The sequence below is a fragment of the Cynoglossus semilaevis genome, chromosome 17 (genome assembly GCF_000523025.1).
Source record: "Cynoglossus semilaevis isolate Cse_v1.0 chromosome 17, Cse_v1.0, whole genome shotgun sequence".
NCBI classification, from domain to species: Eukaryota; Metazoa; Chordata; class Actinopteri; order Pleuronectiformes; family Cynoglossidae; genus Cynoglossus; species Cynoglossus semilaevis.
This window is the reverse complement of record NC_024323.1, coordinates 5,155,099-5,166,216: the sequence shown is the minus strand read 5'-3', so window position 1 is coordinate 5,166,216 and position 11,118 is coordinate 5,155,099. Positions and strand designations below refer to the sequence as shown.

Below are 11,118 nucleotides of genomic sequence, written 5' to 3'. Positions count from 1 at the left end.
CAGACGCCATCTTGGCCACAACGGCGCCAATTACTATGGTGTCCAGCAGACAGCTAAACACGTCTTGAGCTGTCACCACAATAATGGCCACTATGCAGTTCTCCGACATCCCCCTGAAGCCGTAGCCGATGGTTGCCTGGGTTTCAACTGAAAACAGGAAGGCCGAGGTGAAGCCATGCACGTTGTACACACACGGTTCATTGTCTACTTCCTGCGTATCTCCGTGCACGTACGCAATGAGCCAGAAACAGAGGCCGAAAAAGAGCCAAGAGAGGACGTAGGAGAGGCAAAATATGAGGAGCATCACCCTCCAGCGTATTTCCACCAGGGTGGTGAAGATGTCCGTCAAGTATGAACTCCAGTCTCCAGGAACCTGGTGGAAAACCACAGGGAACCTGCCGTCTCTCTGCATGTAGCGGAGACGCCCGTCCTCCTTTCCATTTGTCCCACTCAGGTTGTGGACGGTGGTGCAGCTGGTGTCGACGACGACCTGCTCACAACTTTGTGTGCTCATTTCGACCGGGGTCAGAGGTCAGTGATGTGAAACTGTGAGACAGAAGATACAGATTATCATCACAGATGCATTTGAAGCTGTGGGTGACTTGTGTGGCCTCAAAACAAGACATGAGCTTTAGAAAGAGATCCTGCTGATGCTTTATGGCGAATTTAAACAATTTATTTAGTGTTTCTTCGCTACGTTGCAGCCCAACAACAATTGTGAAAACTCACACACATCATCTTTTAGACACGTGAGAAAATGTGTAATTGTCTGAAGGACCAGGATTGAACTCTGGATGAGACCAACACTACATATCTGCAAATATATATATATATATCTGCTTTGAATTGTGGAGGTTTGTCCTGCTTTAGTGCTCTTTCTAGGAACAGTGCACGGTCAGGTCAACACACGATAACTGACAGCTGAGGTTATCTATGACCATGTGGAGCCCTGTTTTTGAAGTTAACACGTCCACTGGAAGATGGATTAGCATTTTGCTAATTCTACGTGACAGAGTGTTAAACAGTTCTCAGCTGTCTGAGCTAACAGTCAGGGTCACGCTGAGCCTCAGGGTGTCATCCTCCAGCAGCTGCCATCGCTGGCTGCAGGACTACAACTCCCTTCTGGTTGATCATTTACCAGAATGTTCTATGCAGTCGGACACTGTCCAAATCAGTGTTGCCCTCAGTAAAAACCATTTCCTCTTTATCTCTTGGTGTCACAGAGTTCCACCTGTTTATAATAAAACAAGTCCAGGTCTGACTTTCAGATGATGATTAACATTCATTTTATTGAAATTTACTGATAATCTAAAGATCGTGAACGCACCCACAGATGAGATGCATTTATATAGTTTTACCGCAGACCATAAACAATTAGCTGGTCATATCTGCTGAGTCAGCATATAGGCTCCTGATCAGAGTGTGTGGCCCACGTATGACACTCGTTTTTACTCTGCTTTAATTCCTTTTCCCATTGTGTGATTAAAATAAAGCAGAGTAAATATTTTCACAAAGACTTCAAAGATCTCATATCTCTCATGTACAGAAAATAATAGCTTACAGAGACATCCCTCTGGTAAACACAACGACCAACAATTATTACCAAAACAGAGTTAAACTGCCTAGGAAAACATGCAAAATGTCCACTTCTAGATTATTTTTTTAGCAAAGTCTCATGCAAAACACGCTTTGTGCTTTTTAAAAAAGCCCATACTTCATATATTTGAAAGTTTTTAATGCAGTTTAAATATATTATTATTATTATGACAGAAAACTTGGTTTGTCAATTTTAATTGTTTCAATAGGTGTCACATGTTGGATTTTATATATATAAATATTTATGTAATATTTAAAAGATTTTTTTTACCTTAAATACCTGTTAAGACACGTGAATTTGAGTTATTTGTGTTATGGATACGTGAAGTTTGTCTTCACACCTCAGGCGTGTTATATGTTAAGAAGAAATTCCATCATACTTGACTTTGCTCTTGTATTGATCTCTGAAGTATTTGTAGGTTGAGCCATGTCGTCAGAAAAGGCTCTAAATCAGATCAGGTTAAACAAACATAGATTTAAAATAAAACCATTTAAAAACACATGAAAAGTTATTGCTATCAATCTCTTCATTCTAAGTTCACAGTGTGTTTCCTGGTTCATTAGGCACAAGCTCAGCAGTGTGTTCTGGATTATAAATCTTTTTTTTTGTCCCCGCCGTGTAAATAATTATCGTCCAACCTGGTCTGTGACAGCGTTCACCTCCAAACGTTACTGCGTATGTCAAACTTTAACCACGTGTCACATTGCTCTCGACAGCACATGACGTACACTACAGTCAGAACAGTTTTCCAAAACACTTTCTGATTCTTTGAAGTGTTATCTTAATGGTCATTAATGAAACACTTCTTATCCAGTTACTGTTGGAGCTGCAGATGTTCTCAGTGATCCATGACTGCTCCTACTTCCTTGCTGGAAAGATTTTGAGCTTTTATGACTTAATTATATCACGTGGTTGTTGTTTTCGATCCTTCAGTCTGTGATGACTGACTTCTGCAGCGCCATTTTTACAACCTTGATTTTATTGTCGGGGAGGGCACGCCGTTTCACTTGTTTTTACAAAGGCGTCAAAAACAAGATCCATAAAAAGGTATTTATATTTTATTATTGTTCCATTGAAATTCTGCAGCAGTGGAAGAACAGACGGCTCCACTGCACTTCCACCTATTTAACAACATATTTTTCATATATAGGTTCTTGTGTTATCTTTGGGGTCATTCTGACCCAAAGTATTGGCCCTCAGATCAAGGCAAGTTCAATTTGTATTACCCCAAGGACATTCTTTTTATTTATATATTTTGCTTAAAAGTTTGAAATACAGGTAAAAAAATACCCTGCTAATGGTTACACATACACACACACGCACACACACACACACACACAGGTGACCCTGCCTCAGGTCATAGGAAATGACTGAACCAGGTCACTGAGGTCCTGCAAGAATGTTGATTTGAACTTTTCAGATTTAGTCTGTTTTCCTGACTATTACAACAGAAATATAGAAAAGTACTGCCACCACTGCCCAACACAACTAAATGTGACCTCTGATTTAACCCATCATCAAAGTGAACAGTGGGCAGCTTTAAGCGCCCGGGGAGCAGTGTGTGGGGACGGTGCCATGCTCCGCTTCCAAGTCCGCTTCCTTAACCACTAAGCCACTACTGCCCCGATTTATACGACTCCTATAAGTAACTCAGTAAATCATTGGACGATTATTTTAAAATATAATATAATACTAATCCTGCTTGAGACTTCTATTCTATCTATATGTTCACATCTATACATATATTATATATTTATACATATATGTATAAATATGTTTATATATTGGATATATATATTTATATTTTTATAATTTCCTTGCTTGCTTAGTTCTTTTCTTAAAATATACACAAAATAAACTACTTACAATGTCAAATCCAATCACTAAAATCTCACAGAAAGCTAATATATAAATAGATAGACAGACAGACAGACAGACAGACAGACAGATAGATAGATAGATAGATATCATAAGGATCCACTTACCTTAATGTTAGGATATCAGCAGTGGCTCAAGCCCATTGGTTGGACCAGACATTCTTCTGAATAACCTCTGTCTTCACTCGGTCGCCCAGCTTTGTGTTTGACTTGGTTCGGAGGCAAAGTCTCATTTTGTTCTGATATTCCAGCAATCACCACTCTGTGAAATGCCATTGGACAACCAGCAAGAATTTATGACCTGTGGAGTATTTTTCCTCTGCTAGTTTCAGGTGATGAACCAACACTTCAAGCAGTCGTCCAACAGCAATAAGAGGCCGTGGCGTTCTGGTTCTGTGACAGATTTTCAATTTTAAGGCTTTATTTATTAGACAAAAGGTTGACCTTTGCCCCAGTGAGTAGATATGCTGTCATTGGCAGAGGGATTTCAGACGTCTTAATGATCCACACTTTGGTTCTGATAAGACAAAAAAGATCACAACTCTGCCGCCTTGACACACTAACTTTTAAAACGGCCTTTATTACGGCCATAAGAGCATCCGAAGCAGTTAGAGAGAGGTTGACAGCACCACACATATCTGCTGTTTTGATGTTTTTGGCTTGTCTTCTCATTGACACCTGCTGTGATTCAAAAGGTATTGTTTCCCCAGATCATGAAAGCAGAGATAAGAGACATTCCAATGAGCGATAACCAGAGGAACAGAACATTGACAGCCATATAAGAAATGAGGGGAAACAGTACTAATGTCAGTGGGTTCATAATAAATAAAGAAACATTGACATTTAAAGTCATTCAAAGTCAAGGTCACAGTCTTTATAATATAAGTTAGGGGGAAAAAAAGAAAAAGGCTGCATCTGTGTAGCTACAAGCTACAAGCTACACCCTATCTTGTTAGCTGGTACAACCAACCTGGATATTAATTTCAATAATAGTGAATAACAAGTAAACCTGGGGCTGTTATTTAGGTTAATTATTAATCAGAGTTTTTTCTTTTACACATTTTTAGTATACGTTTAGTATATACGAATGGCTGGACCACCTGTCACCAAGCTAACGCCAAACAGGCTGCAGCTTGTCTACAGACATTACTGCCAACTCCTTATCTCAGGTATTTAATTTTAGTAAATTTCAAGGTTACAAATGTATATACATTTTCAACTGATAAACGTTTTGTCGTTAATTACTACCAGTCCAAAAAAACAAACAAAAAAAAAGTTTGCTTTTTTTTTAAATTCTACGCAGTGTTTCCATTGAGAAGATCTGTCCCTGACCTGAACAAACAAGATCTCATTATGTCATACCACATGGTTGTGGGTAGATGCTGGTAGACGATAAGCCCAGTTCAAAGAGTTGGTTTAAATGAATGGAGCCATAAATGACAACAACACCTGAGCTCACAGAGCCGGAGCACGTCAGGAAATACCTGCTCCTCCTGATCTCCTAATGATTATTGTCTAATTGTTGAATAATTATTGTCTTTTTGGTCCCATTCTCCTTTCAGAGCCACGCAGCCATTGTCATTGTATTGCAGTGGACACAAAGAACGCCGCGAGGGAAAAGGAGCGGCTCCAGACGGAGTGCTTGCACCTTTGTTGTCACTGTTTACATGCTGGATTCGCCGAGGATCGTTTTTAAATACTAACAGCAATTAATCATGCAAGGGTTTTCTTACACACACTATTGTGGACTGTGCCTTTGTTGACCGTCCGTGGACCATAGCACGTTGTGAATGTAGCCTATTTAAATGTCATGTCAGATGCTGAAGGATGAGAAGAGCTCCTGTAGTCAATAGTGTGATTACCTGCAGTAATGGCTTCGCTAACAGTTTTCAACCACAGTCTAAAGAACTGTGTCCTTTGGTTTGTGTTGACTGGTAAGATGACATTTTAATTAATTGTTTGGTTTTTTTTTAATGTTCAGAACTATGTTTTATATTTTTCTCCCTTTTTTAGGGAGTGTTCTTCCTGCGTCCAGCTGCACCAGTCGGAGATGTCTGGCTGAGATGCTGATAAACAGAAATTATACATCACAGCCGCAGTATGAAAACTGCACCCACATCATTAAGGTGCCTCTGGTGGAGTACCAGACTCTGTCAGTTGTGAGTTCTGCATTATATTAAACTGTGAATTGCCATCTGTTGTATCTTTAATCAGATGTAAAGATGAAAAGACCTTTCTGCATTCTCATCTTCTAACCAAACTTCCTTAACATGTGAATTTAAGTCTTTTTCACCTATTATTCACCAGGACACAAGAAATCTCCTCTTGAATAGTCGACTGCAGGCGACACTTGTAAGTTTCCAGACACAAAGTTATTACAAAAAAAAAAAAAATGACCAAAAAAAAAAAAAGAAATTGAAATTTACACCACAGATGTGGACAGACCCTGGTTTGACATGGAACACATCCGTGTACCATTACGATCAAGTCGTCCTGCCCGTAGAAAAAGTCTGGACCCCAGAGATCCACGTGACCAACGGGTGAGTCTGAAAAAAAAAAAACAACTAATATTACAGTGGGGTTTTTTTTACTGCTGTTGATGAATCTGTTTTCTTTGATGTGATTAGAATACGGACCAGAATGCATCAGTACTCCAATGATCTGCTGCTGTTCAGTAATGGAACGCTGGTCCACACAGTGATCATTATGGCTGAGGTGAACTGTGAAGTCAATCTGTTCAACTATCCCTTTGCCGAGGATGCGTGTCCTGTTGCCATTCAAACCTGGGCTGTTGCAGGTTAGTTCAAAGAATCACAAAAATGAAGCAAATGTTAAATACAACCTTTTACTGATGCCGGTTTATTTTCTATTATATGATTTATTCCATATTCAGAGCTAAACTCATGGACCCTTTTAATATATGTTGTAATATTTATATTATGTGCTTTATTTGTATGTCATGGTGGTTGTTTTTTCTAAAATAACTTAAGATGTTATTTGATGTTTTGATCATAATTCATAATAAAATATGATGTTAATAGGTGTTAGTTCAATAAATCTAAAATGTAATTTGTCAGATTTTTTGGGGCCTGTACTGTATTTATTGCATGTTAATATATGTTTGTTTATGAATCCAAAACTCGAATATGAGTAAATGATCATTTCCCTCCGCAGGCTGTGGAACGTCCCTGAGACTGGGTAATCTCAAGATGATTGACAGCTCCCACGGAGACTGGGAGACCCTGGGGGTGTCCTTCGAGAAACAGAGTGAAGATCAGAATTACATCTGGGTCAGTGCTGTTACACAGGGTGAAGTTATTTGTAGATATTGCCAATTAAATAAAGAAGAATCTGAATCTTTTCCTTTTGCTCAGGTGTTGCTGAGAATAAAACATTTCAACCCCTTCATCACATTGATGTTTCCCACCATTCTGATCGTCCTGGCTGACGTGGTCAGCTTCTCCCTGCCTCTGGGAGGAGGTGAACGCAACACCTTCAAGGTCACGCTGGTCCTCAGCCACACCATGCTCCTCACCATCCTGAACGAGAAACTCCCTGGAGACAGCCAGTGTAGCCCCATCATCAGTTAGGAAACTTGTGCCTACAATTAAAACCAAAGACGGCTACAAATAGAAAGTGTCTAACAGCGTGTCTCCTCCGCAGGACTGCATTTCTGTATTTGTTTGGTGCTGCTGTTTCTGAGCATGCTGGTGTCGTTGGTGCTGACACGAGTGGCCAAAGAGGGCAGTATCATCTTCTGCTGCTGCCCCAAAAAGAATGCGACAAAGTCCACAGGGAACAAGAAAGAGGACACAGGTAAGGAGTAGAAGTAAAAGTAAAAAGTAAATTCTAAAATGACAGTAATTAGAAATCAAATTCAGCTCATCTTGTGTCAGGCATTGACATTATTTGTTGAAATAAAACACTAAATTTTATTTTTTATTGAATATTTTGTTCTTGTTATTGCATAAATCCCACAGAAGCCAAAGGTGACATCAGTGTTATCAAGTTAAATGGTCCAGAGGAAGAAAATCAAATGCTTCAAAGAGTGGTGAAAATCCTCCAAAGCTTTGAAAACAAGGAATTAGAAAATGAAAAATATCAGAATCGGGCCAATGCAATTGACAAGGCCTTTTTCTGGTTGTATTTCGTCTGTAGCACTTTGTACTTCTGTTCCATGTTAACGGTGATGAGAACTTATGAATGCACAGTCAACCACTTTAATTTCTGGGACTAATGTCAATGCTACTTTCCTGTACTGTACCTGCAGATGCTCTTCTATTCTGTTGTGTGTTAAAATTATAGAAATAATAAAAGCTAAATGTAATTGTGGAATCAATAAATCAAACTCTCTCACTGTGATTGAAACCATGAATATTTAACAACAAAATCATTTAGTAGATGTTTTTGTTGTCTTTAATATTCTTTGTTAGGAAACCCTACAGTGCAGTTTTGTAATGAACACAAACAAGCAGTTATGGTAACATTTTAAAACTGGTAAAATTCTGCGAAAATTAAAGTAACAATTTAACAAACATATCCATGGTTGTGAAAGGCTGTCATTGGTAAAGAAATATTTGAACACAGACCTTTGCACGCGTTGTGATGGCACCCGTGATCAGTCTTTGAATGTACTCTGCCTCCATCTAGTGGTTGACTGGTCTACTGTTTCACGGCTGATACACAAACCATCTCCGAGCCTTCTTTCAATACACTCTGTCATCGTTTGTCCTAATAATTGTCCTTCAGAATTTTCTTCAAAATCGTCATAGTCGTTAGAACATGTTGACCTGTGTGTCTACATGGCATAAGTTTTGCTCTCACTTCCCTGTTCCACATACACTACGCCAGCATAGCACATCTCACTGGTGTCTTGTAAACCTTTGCTTAATTCTAACTGCTTGTACCATCCAACTCTTGTCGTCCACCCTGCTCCCTCTCTCCTGTTATACAAATACACACAGCAGCTCCACAGTCTCATTATAAAGAGTAGCACTTTATTGCACCTACTGTAACAGAACAAGAACACAGAGCAGTAGCAGACCATTACCTTATACACAAAAATATTTGCACTATCAAAACATACACTGCTCCTAGAGAGTTCTGAAGGTCTACCACTCAGATTTGGTTCAAACGGACTCACATCCCATACAAAATCTGTTTAATACTCACATCCAATGTCTTCACCATGCATTTAAACATTTCAACTTCAAGACAAAAGGAGTAATTACCCAGAATATATCCCTTCATGTATGACCTCAAAGTCCAAGTAAGTCAACCGGAAACACATTTGTATGTAAACCTCTTCACAAAAAATCAAATATGTATTTGTATATATTTTCCTTCATTCTGTCTGTGATAAATTCATAAATGTTTTGCCCACAATAACCTCTGATTACTCTTGTTTGTTATGTTCCTTGACAATAATAATACTACTACAATACTACTACTACTACTGCTACAATAATACAACTACATCACCCTCTGTGACCTCACCTATATCACACACGTAAACCCAGGTTTACAAACCAAGTTTAAGTATGGTACTTGTCAAGCACTTTCAAGCTTCGTTCAGACGGCTGCCTTTTCATGTTGTACAGTGTGTATTTTCTCCACACGTGCACTCCAGCTTTACTCAGGCAATAGCATATGAAAAGGACAAAATAACTAGCCAACGTAGTGTTTTGTAATAAAAGTAGAACTAAAACTAAAGTACACAGGTTTTTAGGTTTCTAAATATGTGTTCTCTTTCTGAGTACTAAATTCTACAGTATGTGATTAACCTGGATTAACTTCAAATAAAAAACACACCAAGTCATTAAACCTCTTCAAATACAATACACAAATACCATTTGAATTAAAAGAGAAATGTTGGCACAAAGAACCAGGATAATATTGAAAATGAATATAATTTCATATAATCCGACCACCATTTCAACAGGAACAAAATAAATGCCCTGCTCTCCCAGTCCAGCTCCCATGACACGGGACGTGGTTTTTATTGATTCTCTTCAACTTCTGCACCTCTTCTCCTTAGTGCCTGTGATAAAGGGAACAATAATAAAAAACTGAAATGAAATCAAACGTTCTGTGTGTAAAACCAAGATAATGTGTATAAAGTTAGGAATACCTGTGTCAACATCTGGACACTGATGTAATTCTTTGCCATTGCCTTCAAGTTCGACTTCTCACCCATCTTGCATCGGACATAACCGTACAAGTTTGCAGACTGTAAAACCAGGCCCATCAACACAACAACCTGTGGGGAGAAGAGTAAAAAAATCCAAAGTGAACCCTGAATTAATTCTCACCGCTGTTTTCATAAATATATATATTTAATAGAGCATAGAACTGACAAGCCATTTAAACTTCAGGGAGAAGAAGGTGGTAAAAATCATAAAGATCCAGAAGATAGGGTACACAATAAGTCCAAGCCAGAAAATCCTTGACTCAGCACTGGATGTTTTGCGCTTCTGTAAATAAAAAAAAGCAGGAAATAGTACATTAGGTGCAGGTTACCAAATTAAACTCTCTCTTTTATCTGTGCTACCTATTTCCTACTTCTGATTATTTATGGCTAGCATCTGTTATCCCTGACGGCTCTTCTGTGTACCTTGTTTTGTTCAAACACCCAGTGACTCCTTCCACCTTCATCCACTTGATTCCACCATCTAAGGCCCACCAACAACCTTCCAGATATATTCTTTAAAAGAAGAAAGAAATGTAAACAAAAGTTTGAGATTCATAACAAAGCCAACACAAAGACACAACTTACAAAACAGAGCAAGGCAACAAAAGAAAAATATTATTATTTTTCCATTTAAAATATATAAAGATATATAAAATAAACCGTTTTTCTATTAATAAATTGGATTTGAATGACGCCTTGTATTCAGAACAGTAGTTCTCATCTTTTTTTCTGAAATAAGTTTTAATTTACATATTTTTGAATAATTGGTAAGAAATGATAAACGCAAATGCAAAACAAAAAGCTCGAACTTTATCAATCGCATTTTCATGTCTTAAACAATTGGTGAAAGACTCACTTTTACAGTCCAGAAATCACATGACAGCAGGAGGATAATGCTGACCATGCAGGCGATAAATCGACCGCTGATGACGTCACACAACAGGTAAACCAAAATGGCACTTGTTCGGAAGAAGAGGTGAAAGAATGAAGCCACAGGATGCCTGAAAACCAGATGACACTTTAATTCATTACCATTCATTTCTTAATCATTATCGAACAAGCAACATTCAGAGCGTTTGTCACCTAATTTTAGACTTTCTCCGCTTGTTTTCGTCATGTTCCTCACCAAAGAGAGGAGTTTCCTGAGATTCCTAAAAACATACGACGTGAGACGTGTTTCAGCAAGTTACGATGTGTACTTACAAACAACTAAATGTTTATATTTTAAAATATAAACTTATATATAATAATAATAATATAATAATATAATATAAAAAAAACTGTTTTCTCTGGACTGAAAGAATATCTAATCAGAAGTCGGTTACCTGTCGCAGCATATTCAACCTGGCCCAATACACGTCATGTACTTCCTGGTGACGTGGTTGTCAACAAAACCGTGTGCTCAGGGCCACAGAAGATGGTGGCCTCCCATGTGCCTGTTTAAAAAGGTAAAC

General features: G+C 38.4%; 3 protein-coding genes across 6 annotated transcripts in view; 1 reads left to right on the top strand and 2 right to left on the bottom strand.

The window, feature by feature from the left end:
* The window catches only part of LOC103392820 (inward rectifier potassium channel 16-like), a 4,535-nt gene extending 819 nt beyond the window's left edge, over positions 1-3,716 (bottom strand). The window contains 2 exon segments of the mRNA XM_025064686.1: positions 2-546; positions 3,583-3,716. Coding sequence (XP_024920454.1) covers positions 2-514 — 513 coding nt within the window. The 5' untranslated portion in view covers positions 515-546; positions 3,583-3,716.
* LOC103392803 (5-hydroxytryptamine receptor 3A-like) lies at positions 1,929-7,809 on the top strand. 4 transcript variants are annotated; one of them, XM_025064684.1, is made up of 12 exons: positions 1,929-2,644; positions 3,726-3,806; positions 4,542-4,643; positions 4,778-5,408; positions 5,488-5,633; positions 5,782-5,826; positions 5,908-6,014; positions 6,102-6,271; positions 6,649-6,764; positions 6,849-7,059; positions 7,138-7,290; positions 7,455-7,809. In XM_025064684.1, the coding sequence occupies exons 4-12, from the start codon at positions 5,345-5,347 to the stop codon at positions 7,709-7,711; spliced, it is 1,269 nt and encodes a 422-aa protein (XP_024920452.1). In that variant the 5' UTR covers positions 1,929-2,644; positions 3,726-3,806; positions 4,542-4,643; positions 4,778-5,344; the 3' UTR covers positions 7,712-7,809. The 4 variants fall into 4 exon arrangements, with proteins under 4 accessions (XP_024920452.1, XP_016895919.1, XP_008327753.1 ...); XM_017040430.2 differs by lacking the exon at positions 3,726-3,806; XM_008329531.3 differs by lacking the exons at positions 3,726-3,806; positions 4,542-4,643 and having other exon boundaries at positions 5,037-5,408.
* A 640-nt stretch (positions 7,810-8,449) lies between these two features.
* LOC103392804 (Golgi apparatus membrane protein TVP23 homolog B-like) lies at positions 8,450-11,114 on the bottom strand. Its single transcript, XM_008329532.2, has 7 exons — positions 10,990-11,114; positions 10,748-10,815; positions 10,521-10,665; positions 10,088-10,177; positions 9,831-9,947; positions 9,605-9,733; positions 8,450-9,514 (listed from the first exon to the last, which is right to left on the bottom strand). The coding sequence occupies exons 1-7, from the start codon at positions 10,999-11,001 to the stop codon at positions 9,473-9,475; spliced, it is 603 nt and encodes a 200-aa protein (XP_008327754.1). The 5' UTR covers positions 11,002-11,114; the 3' UTR covers positions 8,450-9,472.
* Positions 11,115-11,118: the final 4 nt, after the last annotated feature.